The following is a 19570-nucleotide window of genomic DNA, read 5'->3' as shown; positions in this document are numbered from 1 at the left end:
AAAAGGGGGAAAGCTTAGGCTACGTTAACTTGGAGAAGTAGCAAAATGCTTTTTGTCCTACTGAGATCAAAATGAGTTTGAACTGCTACTTGGAAAATCCAGGATTTGATAGCTCTTGATTTTCCTGTGTTGAAAATAAGAGGGAATTTAGCTCATTTACAGAGTCCCATAGTCTGTGAAAAAATCAAAACTATAGAAAATACAGGTTTTTTGAAAGCAATTTCATTTAGTACAACTGACCTTCTGAATGTTACTGGAGTTCAAAAAGTTCAATGAAGGAGGAAATTTTTGTTCTAGGTCCACAAAAATCTTTGCAAATCTAATGTTAAATGTAACGATTTTTCTTTCCTGTATTTCTAAAAATACCCCTACAATCCCATTATGCTTTCAATCATTAAACTGAGAGAATTCAATAATAAAATAATAAAACAGAATAAAAATCAAGATTTTTTTTAAAAAGAAACTATAAACATGTATTTCAGAATGCTATAATGATAATTACTTTTGATAGGGTGGAGCATTTTCGTATTTCAGACATACCTTGGAATATGAATTTTGGAAAAGCATCCATTCTTACCTTCCATATTCCTCACGTAGCAGGTGCCTAAACAGAACGTATGAACTGAACATAAATAATGCTCTTCATTTTTTCTCTTCAACTTACCTTTTATATAATAGTTATTGTATACTGATAAAGTGAAATATTATAATTATTTAATTAACCTATTTTGCCCTCTGTAAAATGCAAAAGCTATAAATATAAAAGCAAATCAAACTGAATGCTGCTGTAGGCAAGAAATCAGCCTCCAGTGGATAGCCTGATGATCAGATATCATTTGTTAACTTCAGTCTTCAGGAAAATCGAAGGGTACACACACAGTATAGTTGTATTTCGCAACTTCCCATAGTTTGGTTCTACAAAAATAATTCGATCTTTAAAAATGAGACAGCACAATCCAATCAATTCAAGAAGAGAAGAATAATCTCTCTTCTAAGGGAAACATTTCATACAACTGAAACTCAGAAAAACAATTTTTAAATGACATTTTAAACATACTTAACACTATTTCCATACACAGCCTCTAGCAAGGGTTGATTTTCAGTCTAACTCATTTTACTCTTACTGTCTGTCACTTAAAAAATTACTGACAATAGGCTACAACACAGTCCTGATACTAATAAAAAACCTCTGATAACTCAAATAACTGAGATGTGTAAGAAACAAAAATCTTGCTCTTTATATCACTGTTTTTAAGTGCTGTTAGTACCATCGTCTAACGACTGAAGTTTATTCATAGCAACCAAATGCACTTGCCACAAAACACTTCTGTGATTATCAGAGAACTCAGATTTGCTTTAACAAGCACAAGCACCTTGAAAACCTTTGAATAGTTTATTGTACTCCTCTGTCACAAATATTTTCCTTTGTAACTCTTGCATCTCACTGCACTAGCACTGCTAACCCATTAAATCTCCTGTATTATATTTTTTCTCTGAGGAAACAAATAATGCTCCTCCTAATGGACACAGATACTGCAAAATATATTCTCTTTTATTTTTAATTCTATTTTCCACCTAGCACCAAACTGTCTGACTTGATTGCCCTATATCACAATGGAAGGGCATACAACGAAATGCTTTACTGCATCGTTATGTCAAAGAGGAGGATCATTAAAAAATATGCCATGTTCACTTTTTCATTTGTTTATTAAACAGCATCTTAATAGGGCATGTTATGCTGCAGGTCTAGAATCAGAATTTCACTTCTGGTAGACTTCATAAAAACAAATTTGGCAAACTTGTAAATTTTTGCATTTCATAGATTCCTGTGATTCACATACATTTCAATATGATTACAGATAACAGTGTTCTGCTCAGAAACAATTACAAATTTTATTTACAAAATAGTGTAGCTACCACAGTAACAAACACATCTTTCCCACTCTGAAACAAAAAGTACAGTGCACCAAAGACTGACAAGTTGCTATATTTTGCATTAAGTCCTTCAGTTTCATTTCTTTCCAAATATACTTCGACTGCTTTTATTCTGAAGACAGGTGAGGTCAGTTCTAAATTTGGGGCCAGTAAAATGTTGCAGTGTAAGTCATTATTTATCTTAGTAATCGTAATGTCTGTGTTCATTTGTGATTTATTGGCTTAATACAAGAGATTCACACTTTTCGGGGGAAAAAAAAAAAGAAAAGCACAAAACTTTCACTGACTTCATTTATGATGGTTACATTTCTGAGATATAATAGATTAAAAAACATTAAGTAAATATTTCAGAAGAGTAGCTAAATCAAAGCTAATAAGCTAATACAAAAAGAAAGAATAGCAAATAACTGAACTCTAGTAAATGACCACAGATACAGAACATCACTAAAATTAAAAATTCAAAGACTTAAGAAATGGCAGGATTCAGAATTGCCTACGCAACCTTAGTTTGTCCTCGTTCTGCAGATACATTATAATGAAGTATTTAATTAAGATTAATGTCAAAGGTAACCACTAATTCTAAGTGGCCAATTTTCATTAGAGAGCTTGGCATGTTTCTCGTCCAGTTTACACTGGCTTTAGGATGTCTGCAGTACTTCACATTTCTGCAGATACAACTTCTTTGGTATGAAGTTGGAAACTGAGAAAACGAGCATTAATATCAACTTATTACAACTGCAAAAACATCTCGTTTAAGTGACTTACTTAACATCACAGAGGAAGTCCTTGGCATAGTGCAACACAATCCAGTTCTCAAAGACATCATTCAGTTACTCTAGGATTGTCTTTTCCTCTCCTTTCAGTCCTTTCATTTTTTTCTAATTTAGTAAACTAGAGATTCTAGCAATGTCTTTTTGCTCCCCAAAACCACGAGCTACTCATTCAGCTACTCCTTGGGCTGAATGAGACCAAGGCTCCGTGTCATGCAGAAGAGAGATGGAACAGGACAACAGATTGACAAGGTGCAGAAAAAAACAGAAGGAAAGGCTACCATGTAGTTGCAGTTCACCACACAAAACCACCAAAGTAATATAAAGAGTGTCTAACTAAGAATTTATTCATGATTAATATCTCCTAGCTGTACAATTCTTACATACTGTATGCACCTGCATGAAAGGGAATGAGAGGAAGAAAATACTATATTGATAGCCATACAGACCCCCATAAGTCTTAAGAGTCTTTAAAACCACCTTATAACTTTTCACATGAACTCATCAGTTAAGAGTGTAGTATAGTAAATTACTATTCACTAGAGGAGAGAGTAACCTCATATATACTTCATCATGAATCTTGGATATTTACTAAAAGCAGATGCATTATGAGAGTGAGATACATTAAGTTTCTTTATCGCTATAAAGGAATTTGGATACAGACATTTCTTCTGTCTTAAAATCCGAAGGTTTTTTTGAGGTTCAACAAGGCCAAGTGCAGAGTCCTGCACTTGGGACATAACAACCCGTAGCAGTGTTATAGGCTTGGGGAAGAGTAGCTAGAAAGCTGCTTGCCAGAGAAGGACCTAGGGTTGTTGGTTGACTCCAACTGAATATGAGCCAGCAGTGTGCCCAGGTGGCCAAGAGGGCCAATGGCATCTTGGCTTATATCAGAAGTAACATGGCCAACAGATCCAGGGAAGTGATTGTGCCCCTGTACTCAGCATTGGTGAGGCTGCACCTTGAGTATCGTGTTCAGATTTGGGCCCCTCACTACCAGAAAGACATTGAGGTCCTGGAGTGTGTCCAGAGAAGGGCAACAAGGCTGGTGAAGGGTCTGGAGAGCAAACCTTATGAGGAGCAGCTGAGGGAGCTGGGGTCATTTAGCCTGGAGGAGGGTGAGGGGAGACCTTATCACTGCCAACAACTACCGGAAAGGAGGTTGTAGAGAAGTGGGTGTTGGTCTCTTCACCCAAGTGACAGGTGATAGGATGAGGGGCAATGGACCCCTGCTGCGCCAGGACAGGTTCAGATGAGATGTTAGGAAAAAGTTCTTCACTGAAAGGGTTGTCGGGCATTGGAACAGGCTGCCCAGGGAGGTGGTTGTGTCACTGACCCTGGATGTGTTTAAAGGACGAGCAGATGAGGTGCTCAGGGATATGGTTTAGCAGAGGATGGGTGTGATTGGATTTGATGATCTCAAAGATCTTTTCCAATCTATTGATTCTGTGATTCCTAATCCTGGCTCATCCACCAGTAGCTACTTTTATCATTCCTTTTTCCATTCCTCTGGCTTCTCAACTCATGCTGCATCAGTTGTACTACTTAACCCATTATTTTAGTTTTCCATGCTTTATGTCTTTTCCTGATCTCATAATTTCTTATTGCCACACTTTCTTCTCTGGTTCATCACCACATCATTTCCATCTTTCCCCTCTTTTACAGTCTTGTCTTATGCTCCCCATCCTGGGGGTCCTTGGTCCAGTTCCTGTACTCAAGGATTCTCACTCCCTCTTTGAGACTCTATTCTGTTTTCTGATTTATGTTACACGTTTTCATTCCACAAATAATTTTTGTCTGGTCCTGAACCAGTGATGAGTGGCATTCCTATGGACATGCCATAACATAATCAAGCAGGTCTTCAGTAAGGACAATCATAACATTGGAACTGTATAAACACAAGTCAAGGATTGTGGCATATAACATAACACCATGTGACAAAATTGCAATCTCTTCCTCATTGCAAGACAGAGCGACAGTGATGATGTCTGGCTGGATGGCTGTATTTCACTCCTTGATCTTCTACCTCTTAGGAGAATGCTGAGTACAGACGGAATGCATAGAAATTTTAAAGGCTATGATCTATTAAGTCAATCATGTGCAGGTTTTTTTTATTTAACTGAGGCTTATGCCTTGGGCCGACTTTCATAGAGACTGCAAAAGAATTACTCTTGACAGAAAGGCCCTGTCAAGTCTTAAAACCTCTATTTTTTTAAAGCATGGATGTGCTAGAACAAATAGTTCTTAGTGTGAGCAAAACAACATATTCGTTCAATTCTTTGAGTCTTACCCTGGATCAACTAAAATACTTTGACTTGTATTTGAAAACATGTTCTATTAAGGATGCACTAATGTGAAAACCTTAGTCTGAAAAAATATGGATGTTGAATCTAACCACGCTTAGAGCTTCCTTGCTGAATTACAAGAATGCATGAGAAAATAACTGTAAATGTACCTGTATCTGTAATCGAAGATACTCTTATGAAAGTAAAACTGATGATGTTATGTTCTACAGAATGAACAACTTCCTTCTTACTGAGTTTTTAACTATTTGTCACTTCAGGTGGGTGCAAGAGAGGATTTTTTCCAACACATCACTAATCTGTGTGTAAATAGTAAAACACACAAAAAATTTAAAATATACAAAGCATCAGAAATAACAAAACAATAAATAAATGGAGATGTATTTCAAAGATGTTAGCTAGGATGTATCCTAAGCTACACGTAAATATTTCCATCCAAGCATATTTGAAACACGATTAATCTCTAATTAATTCCATACAGTCATATGTTTTTAAGGCAAACTGTAATGTACATTATGAGCACCTAAACCATAAGCAGATAAAGGTATAAGCGACAATAAAACTATATAGATCTGTAATTTTGTGGTTTGGGGTAAGCGACTTCAACATTTCTTAAAGTAGCTGCTTCCTAGTTGATGGTATGAAGCCACAGGAAAGCTCACACTTTTGCTACTTATCAAACCCTTGGGAGGACCTAACTAGAATGTATGTAGACTCATGTTACTGGCACCATTTCTTTTTGTACTTTCACTCTACAAATTACATGGATGAGAAGTTATGTTAGGAATAAGATATTTGGCTTCCACTCACCATCAGTAATTCTCTTCTGAAATTTTTGTCACCAACTCAAAGTGAACATTAGGTTCTTTTGGATAAGAATGATTCCAGTTTGGTTTGACCTTGATTCACTTTGCATTGCCATTGCATTGATAGTCTTGCTTTATAGACTTTTTTGTGCTCCAAAAGCCAGCAAAATATCTCACATTTATAATTGCTTTGTAAATGGGACTTCATCCCACACATAATTTATATGTAGTAATAGCAGCACACAATTCCTTTTACTTGGTTCATCTTACTAACTAACATGGAACAGAATTTCACTGAATTCATAATATTGCTCTGGAACTGATACATACTGTATATTTACACACCAATATGTTTTATGGAAATGAACACATTTCTTCTTGGGAGCATATTTTCAAACTTCAATTGCTCTTTACTGAAGCCAATTTTTTTCAAACAAAAAAATGCAATGCGTTTCATGTCTATATATTTTTGTTCACGCCAATATATTTTCACAGTTGGATAGATTTAACTAAATTAGTAGTTACAGTATTTGTTCAAACCAATGCATTTTTGCTGGCATCTGGTAAGTAAATGTTATCCAATTTTTATTTTTTTTTTTAGAAATCAGCTTCAACCAAACCCACATCATTTAAAACAACAGCAACTTACCTCCACCACACAACATTTCTCATCCAAAACAAACAAGACCCCAACCCTTTTGTTCCAGGCACTTAAGTATGGTAAAAAGGTAACATAAAATGCAGATACACAGACTTCAGTCAAGGTACATCTGATCCTCTGGATTATTTCGGCACCGGCCTGTAACAATGTGCTTGTTGTGCTGAGACATGTTGTCTTCTAGAGAGAAACCCTGGGAAGCTATGCTGCCACTTTCAGGTAGGAGGGGGCAAACAGAAGAGTGAAGGGCTTCCTACTGCTAGAGTTGGCTGCTATCAAACCAGATACTTCTTCAAGGCCAGGTGCAGCTGCATGGGGGTTTTTGTCACAACATTTTTGTATTGAGCCATGGAAATAAGTCTGACTTTCCAAATTACTATTTTAAATGTGATCGCAAATGTTTAGCAGCACTGCAAGTCGGGATAGAATCTGTCTCTAACTTCTGTTAGAAGATACTACCAGCTTGCTTTCTGCATACCTTTTTTCCTGTGGGGCTTTTTTGTTTTTGTTGGAACTCTGCAATCATATTTTGACTACTTCTTCACTAACCTCTAGATTATACAAAATGTACTTAAAACATATATGTATCTTATAGAACCTGACAGAGCAAGTGTTTCTAGAGCTGTGTTTCACAGCTTGTACTGCTGGAAGTTTTTCTCTCCTTAAATTCTCTCTACATCTTCCACTGTTTATTGAATTCAACAGAACCACAATGTTTTGTCAAGTAAGCAAGCCTTCCTTGGGTACCGCTTCCTCTCCCTACCCACTGACTACTGATGCCATCAAGAAGCGTCATTAAAATCGTGATTACCCCTATCAGATTTTGCCTCTCTTTCAAACCAAAATTTACATGTAGATGGACCCAATGCAATGCAGACAGCTTCTAGAGATGGATTTTAGCTTTCCAGAGAGAAGCCCAAAGTCTTGTTGATTGGAAGAAAAAAAAAAGTGTGCAAGCAAATTGACAGAGTGTGTAGTAGACCAGGGCATGAAGCAGTTAGTGATCTAAGTTGTCTATCGGGGCCGCACGCAGTTTCATCAACTATTCACCAAAACCCATGAAACCTACACTGTCTAGAAAAGAGTGGATGGGAAAAGGAAACAACTTAGCTGTTCAACTAGAGGAAGGGTTTGCCCGTTAGCTCTTGATTGAACACAACCAAGGAAAGAACTGAGGTAGGAGAATGCAATGTAAGATCTGTGCTGACGGTGTAGGGGAAGCTGGGCAACTTGATATTTACCAATTCAGCAAGAGGAAAAAAATGCTGACTCTTTCTGAATCCTGCTTGGAGATTAAATTCTTCTGCTTTGTTTAGTATTAGGAATATTTGCAAGCATCACCTTGATGGATATCAGGATAACACAGAAGAACTTTGTTTCTGGTTCTGATCAAAGTTTACTTTTTGCATCTGGTTTTCAGCATCGTATCCTGTTGATATTTTAGGGTATTACTTTTTACTCTGTTCTGAAGTGCATTTCCTGAAGGGTCCCTGCTGCCCATTTGGTCTGAAAGTAATGAGGCTTCTGGCCATTCCATGTGTGAGCTCCAGCTCCTCAGACCAATTACAAAGTTCTGTTGCTTTTACATTAGGGCTAGATGGGAGCTGCCACAGAATGTCATAAGGCATGACACTACATCTACATAAGCTGTCAACACAGCTGCATTAATCCAAAGAAGTATGACATCATATCTGGCAGATGTAGTGATTTTAATCATAAAGTTTTCAGATACACCGTGCATCAAAAAAGCCAGAGGTTTTCTTTCCATTTGGTTTTTTTTTTTCTTTTTGAAAAATGTACAGTAAACTCACTTCAGCATACACAGCATAAAGACCTCTTGACATTCTGCTCCACTGCAGTGGTTTACTGGTGAGGTTTAAACCACAAGTTTACTTTTCTAGTGTTTTATAAATATTTCTGCTGTATGATGAAGAGGAGTAACGCTGACCCCTCCTGTGAACCAGTTTCCTATTCAGATGTTGCCAGTTCATTGCAAAACCACTTCAGCCAGAAGAGAGTAGTGAGACCCAGTATTTCTGGCTATGCCTCTGGCATGGGGTGTGATGTAACATCCGTGTTACTGGGTTCTGGGAGGAAAACATCAGCTGGTGCTTCTAAACACGCAGATCAGCTTTTCCAGACACGCTTATGTGGCAAAGGCGTGGAAACCCCGGGACGTACAGACAGGTGCTTCATTCCTACACCTGCCAGGGGTTTCTGATTGCTAATCTGCAGACACTTGTATCTTTCCTGTAACACTTCCTGGAATAAGACTACAATTGAAAGTCTGTGTTGTCAAAAGTACAGACCTGTCACTTAGCATAATTAACGCAAAAGCAGCTCAGGTTGGATTACAGTCCTGCTTTAGTGAAGGGTTTAAATTACTTATTTTGTCAGAATTGGGTTTTTTAATTTCCTTAAACTTTAAATGCAAGTTTTGAGCATGTGTTGACATTTTTAGTGCTGCCTTAAAAATGATGACTTGTTCCTTCCTGCGAGACTTCCAAAATATTTTCAGAGCAATTCTCCATTTGTTACTTCTTTGCATGTAGTGAACCCAAAAAGCAGTGGTAAAGCTTTTGCCCATTGTGGGTTTTGGGTTTTTTTGGTAGTCATAAAACAAACAAGTAAAGCAAATATTTGCTCATGCACCAGAGACAGGTCTAAAATACTTCCCTATCATAGGGGCCATTTGAGTGCAAAATCTTTGACAGTGTTTAAGCAACCTGCATGGAGACATCGGTGATGATCATTTGATACAAAAAGTAACTCTGTAATTTGATTCTGTCCTGTGCTTGGACATCTTTTGGAGAGGGGGGAACTCAATGTAATCCTGATGCAGTCTCAACTGTTGCTAGGCATAATCATGACTTGCTAATGAACAAAGTAGATGATGTGACTACAGAATACATAAATTCCCAGATCCCGCTCCAGTGCAAGCTCCTTAAGGTGAGGTTGACAACTGTTAGCACTTCCTTCATGATCTGAGACCACGCACTCTTCAGAGATACGAGCTTCCCTCTCCTTTAGATATGATGATGGATGACTATTTTGGCACTTGTTTATCTCAGAAAAGCTCTTTGGTGTTAAAGAACGGGACATCAGGGTGGAAATTCAGAGAGGTACTGTGGAAGACATACTGCACCGTGTTGGAAGGCAAATCTCAATAGGAAAAGGATGGAACCAGAAGTGGAGAAACACCTGATAATTACAAGCATTTGCGTGCAGTGGAATCCTGCTTTCTCCAAGATGAGACAACACAGTACCTTCCACAGACATTCACTAAGAGCTTTTGGAAAACGGTGAATGGTATTGTGCTAAGCACCACATGTGCAAACACGAAGGAGCAGCCTGCCATCTTGGATTTCTTTCATTCAGCATCTCATCTTTTAGACTGTAAGCAATTCAGGACTACCAGCTGAGTGCCTCAAACCTTCCCAGAGTAACCCTTCAAGTAAAAAAACCCCAAACCCACAACTTTACCCAAGCCGTTCAGAGTCCAGGCAGCGCTGTGAAAAAAATCCAAAGAGCTCCTTAAGGCCATTGCCTGGGTACCTGCCAAGAGGAGCCGGTCCTACTGCTGCTGTGCTGAAGGCATCTATACGCGCGTAATTTTGAGGATCCCGGAGACTCATCCCGTCTTTCTTTCATCTGCTGCCTCCAGGGGGAGGGGAGGAAAAGCAAAGGGCGGAGAAGGCGCTTTACACCTCCCTTGCAAGGGCCAGAGGCAAACCGCCGGGTTCCTGAACACCGCCTCTCCCCCTCCGCCGCGTTTCGTCCTGCCGGCGATGCGGAGGAGCTGGCCGGCGGCGACCCGCGGCCTGAGAACGACGGCCGGGGCGCCGGCGTTGGCGCTGCGGCCCGAGCAACACCCGCCCCCCCCCGCCCCGTCCCCTGAAAGTTACTCGCGCCTCCGCGGCCGCCGGCGGGGAGGCCGGATCGGCGCCGGCGTCCCGACCCCACGGCCCCGCCGCCGGTGCGCCTCGCTCCCGCTGCCCGTCCCTGCCTGTCTGCGGGCTCCGGGCCCCGCCGTCCCCCGGGGCTCTCCTGCCCCTCCCGCGCAGCGCTGTCGGGCGTGAGCGGTGTCGCCGCAGCCGGTGCCCGGCGCACTGAAGGGCCGGGACGGGCGGCGAGCGACACCCGTCGCTCCTTGCCCCGGCTGGCTGGGCTCCCTGCCGCCCCGCGCTGACGGTGAGGCAGCCGGGAGCGCCGCCTCCTCCCCCCCACACTCCGCCGCGCTGTGCCCCCGGGCGGCGGCACCGCCTCTCCTCAGGCGCCCGCTGCCGCTGCCGGCCGGCCCCGTTCCTCGCCGCGTGCGCCTCCGGCCGCCGTTTCAGGACCGGGTCTGGACAGCGCCCCACCGCCCGCCCCCGCCCCTCCGTCGCTCACCGCCCATTGGCTGGCGACGCGCCGCGGAGTCCAGTCTCTTCGTGATTGGCCCGCACCGGCCGCCACTCAGAGGCGCGGGAGGTTGGGTCTGGCACCTCGCTCGCGGCTGAGGACGCCGAGAAACGCCCGTTTGTTTTGTAACCTGGCGTCTCGCGCCTCCTCTGTCACCGCCTCGTTGGCCGCCCGGCCGAACCAGGGGACTTTCTATTGGAGAGCCGCCGATGCCAGTCACACACCCACCTGAGGGGGCGGTCCGTGGGCCTCGGGGGGAGGGCCGCGCCGGCGGAGGTGTGGCCGAGGCGGTGGAAGGGGCGTACTCACGGAGCAGGGAGGGCCGGGGTGTGGCCGCGGTGGGCGTGCCGGCGGGCGTGCCCGCGGCAGAAAGGGGGCGGGGCGGGCGGCGGGGGCGGGGCCAGGCCAGGGGAGCCTCGCAAGCCGAGATTGCCCTTGTGTCTCGAGCCGGGAAGCGGCTGGGAGCGGAGCAGCCTCCCCGCGCGCCGCGGCGCCAGCGCAGCCCCCTGGCAGCCTCCGCCCGCCAGCGGCACGGCACGGGACGGCGCGGGACGGCACGGGGCAGCGGGCGGACGGACGGACGGGCGGACACGCCGGCAGGGACGAGGGAAGCCAGCGGGGCCACCCGCCGCCGCTCCGCGGGGGGGAACCTGAACCTGCCCAGCAGCGCCGGAGCCAGCGGAGAGAGCCGCTCCCCCCCTCCTCGTCCTCCTCCTCCCTCCCCAATCCACCCCCGCGACCCTGGTCCTCCTCCTCCTCCTCCTCACCCCACTGGATACAGCGAGGGAGACACTGCGGCGGAGGCGGCGGCGGCGGCGGCTCCTGCGGGGGGAAGGAAGCGCCCGGAGAGCGGAGCGGCGGGAGGCTGCGGATCTGCGTGCCTGGCGCCCACCCAGCCCGAGGGGAGCCCCCAGGATGCGGCTGAAGCCCGGCGCGCTCCTGCGCTTCTACAGCCTCTGCGGGATCCTCGTACAAGGTACCGCCTCCTCCCCACCCCTGCCCCGCGCGCGGTGAGGGAGGGAGGGACCCCGGGGGGGGGGGCACCGCCGCGGCCCGGGGCATCCCCGGCCCCCCTGCCCGCCCCTCCTCCCTCGCCCCCCCCCCCACCCGCTTTCCCCTCCGCCACCTCCCCCGCCGCTCGGCCTCCCCGACGCCCCGCTCCTGACCCGCTCTCCCCCCGCGTCGCCCCTCCACCGGCTCCCTCCCCCCACCCCGCCACCTCCGCCGCCCTCTCCTCCCCGGGCGCCCCCAGCCTCCCGCTCGGGTAGCGCTATCCAGTGCTAGCGCGCCGCACGGTTGTTAACCCTTCCTGCCCTTCCCCCGTCAGTCTCTTCCCGCCCTCGTTCGCCCTCCACTCTCCACTCCCCCCCCCCCCCACTACACCGAGCCCACCCCCGCCCCCCTTCCCCCCCGCCGCCAGTCGCTCGCCAACCCCCGCAGCCACCCCTTCAACTCCCCGTCACCTCCCCGCTCGCCCGCCGCAAATGTGCCCCTGAAAGTGCGAGTGCAGCCGCAGCAGCGGCAGCGTGCGCGCCGCAACTACATCCTGGGGAAACGTGCGGGCTCCAGCCGTGCCTCCCCGGCGGGGAGACGAGGGGGGTGGCGGTGGGGGGGGGTGGGGGGGTGTGGGGGTGTCCGTGCCTCACTCCCGCCGCCGCCACCGCCAGTGCGCGTCTGCATGCGAGGTATAAAATATATACGTAGGGTAATCGGATGAGCCGGGTGTTCGGAACCGGATCCCTTCACCATCCTGCTCCAGGCGGCTCATCCTGCAGCTAGTTTCCACGCTGGATGTATTCCTCTCCCCCCTCCTCCCCACCGCCGCCTTCTCGCCCGCCGCACCGCCGCTCCCCCTAATTAACGCTATCCGTCCAAGTCAAGTGTAGCGGCCGCCGCGAAGGGGAAACCCGCCGCACGCCGCTGTCGTGCCGGTGACCGCCGCGTCTGCCTGCGGGAGACCTTCCCCTAGACCCCTCCCGCTTTGGGAGGGAGGCGAGCCCGGCAGCCAAGCCCGCGGCGCTGCGCTGCCGCCGAGAGTTTGCCCCCTCGGCGGCGGAGGGATGGCGGCGCAGCATCCCCCTGCCCCCGCCGTCCTGCGGGGTCCGGGCGGGGGTGGGGGGAGAGGGCAGCGATCAGAGCGTAAGGGTCGCGGGGGAAGGCGGCAGCGGCGGCCCGCGGCCCGGCGGTCCCCGGCGGGTGGAAACGGGGTCAGGGAGCCAGCGCGCAGCCACTCGCTGGCGGGCGCCCAGTCCTCAGGGCGGCTCCGGGGGGACGGCGGGGCGGCTCTCCGCCCTCCCCTCGCTCGGCGTGTGGGGTACGGCACTTCGGGAGGGAGAAGCGAGTTGACGATTAAACTAAGTGACCTTGCAAGAATGTTATTTATTTTATTTTTTTCTTCTTTTTTTTTTTTTTTTGTCCCCCTCCCGTCCCCCCGTCCTCCCCCCCCTCCCTCCCCCCACCTGCTTCCGCCGTGCCCATTTCGCGTCAAGTTTAATGTCTTTCGCGTTTCCCTCGGCTGCGTCATGTGTCGGCCGATCTCCGGAGGGACCAGCGGCTGGCTGCCCGTGGCGGTTCACAGGGGCAGCCGCCCGAGTGCCCGAAACACACGAGCATCATCATCCCTCTGTGTGTGTCCCCCCCGCCTCGCCACATCCCGCCCCCCGCCATCGGCCAGAAACCTCCCCGTGCCCCCGCTCCACCTCCCGAGGAAGTTACCGGTCGCGGAGGCGAGAATGGAGGGATGGAGGGCGGGGGGGTGGTGGTGCTGAGGCGGGGGGGTGGTGTGGTGTGTGCGCTTGGCAACTGCTGAGGACAGTTTCGTCGGGCGGATTATTTGTATTCTTTACCGACGTTTATGAGTTGCCCTGTACGTCACTGCACAAGGAGCTGCTGTGTTGGTGCTATACAGGATTATTTATTGGGGCATGTGCGGCGGGCTGCACCTGGGGGTTGGCTCCTCTCTGCCTTTTGCATTTCCCTGTGAATTGTCAATTCATTGCCCTGCAAAGAAAGAAAAAAAATAAAAAAAGAAAAAACACACCAAAAAAAAAAAGAAAAGGGGGTGGTGGAGAGTGTGTGAGTGGTGAGGGGGAGCGCCTGGACTGACTTTCTGTCACCAATAAAATCGGGGCTGCTGCTGGAGGAGGAGGATTTGATCTTTCCTAAGATGCAATCAGCTGCATTCAGCGCATCGCAGTTTTGAAGAGTAAACCAGTGATTAAAAACAGTGATGCCTTTCACAGCAGTTTAGGGAGCGTGCCAGGCAAAATGTAACTCTGAGAACTGCATCAGGTAAAAAACATGTTGCAAGAAAAGGGGTGTAATACAAAGCTGACTCCGGCTGCGTGGAAATAACTGGATTTGGGCCTGTCCCTGCAGATGGGGAAAAGCGATGCTTAACGTGCTACCCAGCCTGCCCTCCCAGTGTATAAAGCATCTCGCCCATTTCACTTTCACACAATTATTTTACCCAGCTGTTTCTGGAGGCGCTTTTGCTGGGCACTATTAAAAAAAAAAAAAAAAAAAGAGAAAAGAGTGGAATATAAAGAAGCTGTAACCCTCAGACAGGAGCGAGAGGAAAGAATTGCTACTATCCATTTTTATTCCAAGGGAGAGGAGAATGGAGAGGAAGAGTAAATATTTTCTAGGGGAAGACTGTCCTGAATAGTGACTGTAGCTAACAGAATATCACATTCTTTTGGTCTACCTTATAGTGCTACTTCAGAAATGGTGTTTTCTCAGTTTCTGGCTTTTTTTTTTTTTCCTTTCTTTCTTTCTTTCTTGGCACAACTAGCAGACACATTTACAGTATTAGACACATTTCTTGTTGGCAGCTTTATACCTGCATTTAAAAGTAGCTTTCCCTGTTGGCTTGCTTTGCTTCCCTGAAGTGTGTTGTGAAGTGGCTCCATGGATTTGTTAGATTCCTCTGATTTTCCGTTCATGGGCCATGAGTTATGCAGGTTTTTCATCAGCTCTGTATGTGAATAAGATCTTTGTTCTGAGGATTCGAAGCAGTTCTGGATTTGTAACTAAGGATGGCTCCGTTTAGTGAAACCAAAGCTAATGAAGTTTGAAGATGAGGTGAAAAAGAGTCAAGCTGATGTGTGTCCTGTATGGAAGCTGCCTTTCTGGCGTGATCTGTGGAGAGACTCCCTTAAGGAATCTGTCCCGAGTATTGATGAAGCATCAGCTGAGGGAAGAGGACATAGAATAATGCTTCTCAGCTTGTGCACGGAATAGCATTAACAGCGAGCAGTCCCTTTGGAAAGGAGGCAAACAAGAAGTAAAAGAGCCCAGTGTCAACTGCTTGCTGTGAAAGGGGAGCGATGGAGGTGGAGGAGGGAGTAATAACATGTTGAGCCGAGAAGCGGTTTGTCAGCTGAGTTCGGGTATGATATTAGTCTGCTCTGCCCTCTCCAGCGTTTGCTGTGAAAATAGTAGGATCTCTGGCTGCTGCTGTTCTTAGCTTGTGCACTGTCGTGATTCCAGAGTACTCAAGCAGTGTCCCAAAGGGTTAAACTGTTATGTATGCTTACAGTCAGCCTTACGTTTCCGTTTCATTGTGATTATTGCTTTATTTTTTGAGGTTTTTTTTTTTTCCATTTCACAAATTTAGCCTTCCATAGACAAAATTTAACAGTTGGAGGACAGCATATATTTAGGAGAACTCGGGTACATCACCCGAGCTGGTTTTCTGCGACCTGAGCAGCGGCTTCTCTATTATGACGGAGTTATCATGTGAGAAACTGTAATCTTAAAAACCGGTCTCGTTGGATCGGTGGCACACAGCAGACCCGGGTTAAGATGATCCTGGAATTGTAGCTGCTGTAGCCCCCTGCTGTGTGATAATGCAAATGGCATCGCACGCCTCTGCGTCCGAGCAGGGGACATGCAGTGCTCACCACGGTAGCAAATGGTCTACTTCCAGTTCTCCGCCAACGCCGGGCAGGTCTTCCTTCCACACGGCTTCTTCAGGCGCTTCCCATGCCCGCAACCTGCCTACTCAGGAAAATAATGTAGGGACACTTTAATTTGTCTGAAACAGTGATCGCTGATGCAACAAATCAGTGGAGACAGATAATTGCTCATGGGTGAGACTTTTAGGGTTTTTTTTTCATGTTTTATTACTATCAGAATATTTTTTTTTTTAAAAAAAAGAGCAAATATGCAAATGGCTGCTTCTCAGATCATTGAAGCTGATTTTAGACAAAGTTGTCATACGGTTCTCAGTATATTTTGTATATCTGGATTCTATTTTAAATTTTCAGTAGTATTTCCACTAGCAAAATCTTGGCAACCCAAAGCTGTATGCATAGGGATTTTTCTTGACAGCTAAACGTTGTTACACTGGTAACGTTACACAGCGAGTCAAAGCACGTGGTTATTCCGTATGTTCTGTGAGGGTATGGACAATTACAGAATGGAAGACAATAGTTTTGGCCCAATCTTTAATATACACACAAGTTGAAACATAAAGTGAATCACTTTACTTGGTGGTGACCATCTTTATATGACTTCCATCGATCCAACCGAGACTTGGGAGGCTTATTAGCTGCTTGTTTCTCAGGTTCCTTCATTTTTTATGAATTCTTTTACTTGATTTCTTCATGCATTTCTTTTGAAAGTCATTTCACATTCAGTTTTACAACATGAAGTAACCAAACAGTCCAAGGTCCCATTAATGACCTCACACAGCTTCACTGAGGAATACATGAATACAGATCCTTCAGTCTCATAATATTTATCATTCTTACACTCAAAATATTTATTGAGTTTCTATGGCCATTTCAATGGTAAACAGTTTTGAAGTTTCCCACTGAAGAAATAACTCAGTGGAAATGTTAAGAGAAGCACCTCTGTTGAAACAAGTAAATTTTTCTTGTCTACTTTGTTACTTCTCTTTTACAATTTTTTATTCAAGAGATGTTTTAAATTTACGCAACTGTCAGTTACAATTCCATTATAATGTACAAAGTGTCACTAAGCCATAGTTTTCTGTTAAAGAAGCCTTAGTTCTCGTAACTAGCTCTGGCCTCATCCTAGTATTGACAAAATTTGTTGAATGTCTTTCAGTCAAAGAATTAATGTTTCAATATTGCTATATAAAGTTAAGACTGTCTTTTGAGTTTTGGGGGTGGTGGTGCTTTATTTTATATTTTTTTTTAAACTTATGTGTCACAAATGGCAATTAAGTAACTGATGGCAACTCTGTATATGGTAAAGACATGGCTATCAGGTAGTTGCCAAAACAACAGTACAACCAGAGCCCGGCTGACTGTGTTAAAACAATGATTCCCTCTCCATCTAATATTTAAAAAGTATAAACAGAAGATGCTGTCATTGTCCTCTTAATGCATTCTCCAAGAGAGAGAAGAAATTCTTCAATTTTGTTTTGAAACATAAATCTAATGACAGGCTAATTCTGTTACACACTCTCAAAACAATGGAGGTACTTCTCTAGAGAGAATGCCACTGATAGGCTTTTTAAAATACACAGTCCAAAACAAATGTGGAACAGTAAAATTATTAGATACATTTTAGTAGGTGTCTCCTCTGGGATTGCATCAATATTAAGTATGATCTTAATGAGCATATCCCTTCCTCCCTAAGAGATTTTGAGGTGTGTTTGAAAGGAACAAAGGAAAATATCAAATTCTAGTGGCAAGGAGTAACTTGTAAAATCATGATTTCTCTTGGGAATCTGTCCTTGAACAACTTTTCTTTCTACATAATGAAAACACTTTGAAAAGAATTGAGTATTTTGAAAAACTAATGCAAATGTCTTTACAAATGTTCCTAATGTTGTAGGGTGTTATTGTGGGCTTGTTTGGTTTGGTTTGTCTGGTTGTTGGTGGTTGTTGTTTGCTTGTTTTGTTGGTTTGTTTTTTTTTTCCCCCATGAACCTATTTCAGGATCTTTTCCTTTCATTTTATAAATGAAAATGAAAGACAAAGTCCAAATGCTTACAAGTTCTCTTATGTTAATGCATAATAAGTCAGGATGGAGGATTTAAATACATAGGACGCTATCATAATAGCATTTCAAGTGGAGAGAGGAAGAAGCAGAGAACATTTATTTTAATGACAAAACAGTGCTAACACCAGAGGCTGTGTATTTCACCTTCCAGAGCTCTCTTTACTAACGTTCTGCACGTAGAACTTTCTAACACAGAGAACTTGGAACAAGCCAAAAGGATTTAGTGAAGAACATTAGGTAGTTATTTTTGTTGTAGATGGACTGGAAGGATTCCCTGTTTCTTCCTTTAACAGTGTCTACTTAACTATTGTCCCCATAACTTCTGTATGCGTGAAAAATAAAATCATGCTTGCACCTTTTGCCATCTTTTTTTGTTTGCAAAACAGAGATCCTGAGATCTTCTTGAACCTTGTCAGACAGCAAAACCACTCCTGAATAAGTCTGAGATTTTTGAGGAAAAGACCAGTTCTTCTTAACCATGAATTCAGATGCATTCACTGCTTTCTATTTTAATCAAATGTCTCTTGGAGAGTGCGAATGCTTTTATAGCTTTCATAGTTTAGGTAGCAACAAATCACTGTTGGTATGGATTTACGTTAGTATATGTTCATGCATTATTTTTTTTTCTATTTTGTAATACTCACTTTAGAATTCTCTTCATTTCTTACATAGCTGTTAAAGAGTATTAACTGTCCACAGGCAGCTTCTCTTCAGTTTTAGAAAAAAAAATAATTAGTGTATAGTCTGTGTTTCTCAATTTGACACCCTAATGCTGAAGGTTTCTCCCTGTATATGTGTGTGTGTATATACATATATACATATAAAATTTTGTTCACATACAAATGTATTACTGAACTCCAGCTTATTCTTTATTCTGTGAATGGAGTTGGCCAAGTTTAGGTTATGTGTGAAACAGTGCGTATGTATCGTGGTTGTCTGCATAGCTGTAATATTGCATCTATCATTGTCTTTCTGGAAACAGTTTGATGACTACCTGTCTTTTCCTTTGTTGGATGGGAAGGATAGTGCAAGAGAGACTGCTTTCTTAAGTTAGAGGTGAAAATATTCTGGTTATATTTTCAGTTTCTTATATACCACAATATTAATCAAATGACAATTCTAACCATGGTAATTCCATTGCCAAATCTTAGCTAAAATAACCTGAGGATGCTCTTCCATGCAAAAATAATTTGTGACCACATATGCAAATAGAGCTATGCCTTTTCTGGATGGCATCACTATGCAATGTGTTGCGATACTGCCACTGCTTCTGGCAGAAGTTGAACAGGCCAGCACAGCTACACTGACCCGTCTGCCTTGAGTTGCAAAAACTCTGCCTTTTCAAAGTTCAGCACTGGAAACTCCACAACTGTGACTGACAGCTCTGAAGAGAATAAGGCCAAATTACTTCACAGCAGCAGCAGTTGTAGTAGGCCCTTTGGTATTTTCCATTTGTTCCGATATTTATCCCAAACTGACCTACATCTGCTGGATTAACTGTAACTTGACCTGCTTTTTTATTCCTGCTACGCTGGAAAGCTGGAAGGCTGTTCTGGCTGGTCCCTAACGAGGGGAAAAGCCATACTAGTTAAAGCAGGAGCAATCAATTTTTGCAATTATGTAGGGGTTAAGGTCATTAAATTTGCTACTGAAAAAATACGTTTCTTTGCAATACAAATTTGTTATGTACTGATTTTATTTTTCCTGCAGCAAAGTATC

At 44.8% G+C, this 19570-nt stretch overlaps 1 protein-coding gene across 1 annotated transcript in view; it reads left to right on the top strand.

Annotated features, from left to right (window-relative positions):
- Positions 1-11788: 11788 nt before the first annotated feature.
- The window catches only part of CADM2 (cell adhesion molecule 2), a gene marked incomplete at both ends in the record, with an annotated part of 663520 nt that continues 655738 nt past the window's right edge, over positions 11789-19570 (top strand). The window contains one exon of the mRNA XM_084275339.1: positions 11789-11849. Within this exon, the coding sequence (XP_084131465.1) occupies positions 11789-11849 (61 nt within the window). The remainder of the gene's footprint in view (positions 11850-19570) is intronic.

Source organism: Gallinula chloropus (assembly GCF_964237585.1).
Source record: "Gallinula chloropus genome assembly, chromosome: 1".
NCBI lineage: Eukaryota > Metazoa > Chordata > Aves > Gruiformes > Rallidae > Gallinula > Gallinula chloropus.
The sequence above is the reverse complement of the archived record's forward strand: the minus strand, read 5'-3'. Positions and strand labels throughout refer to the sequence as shown.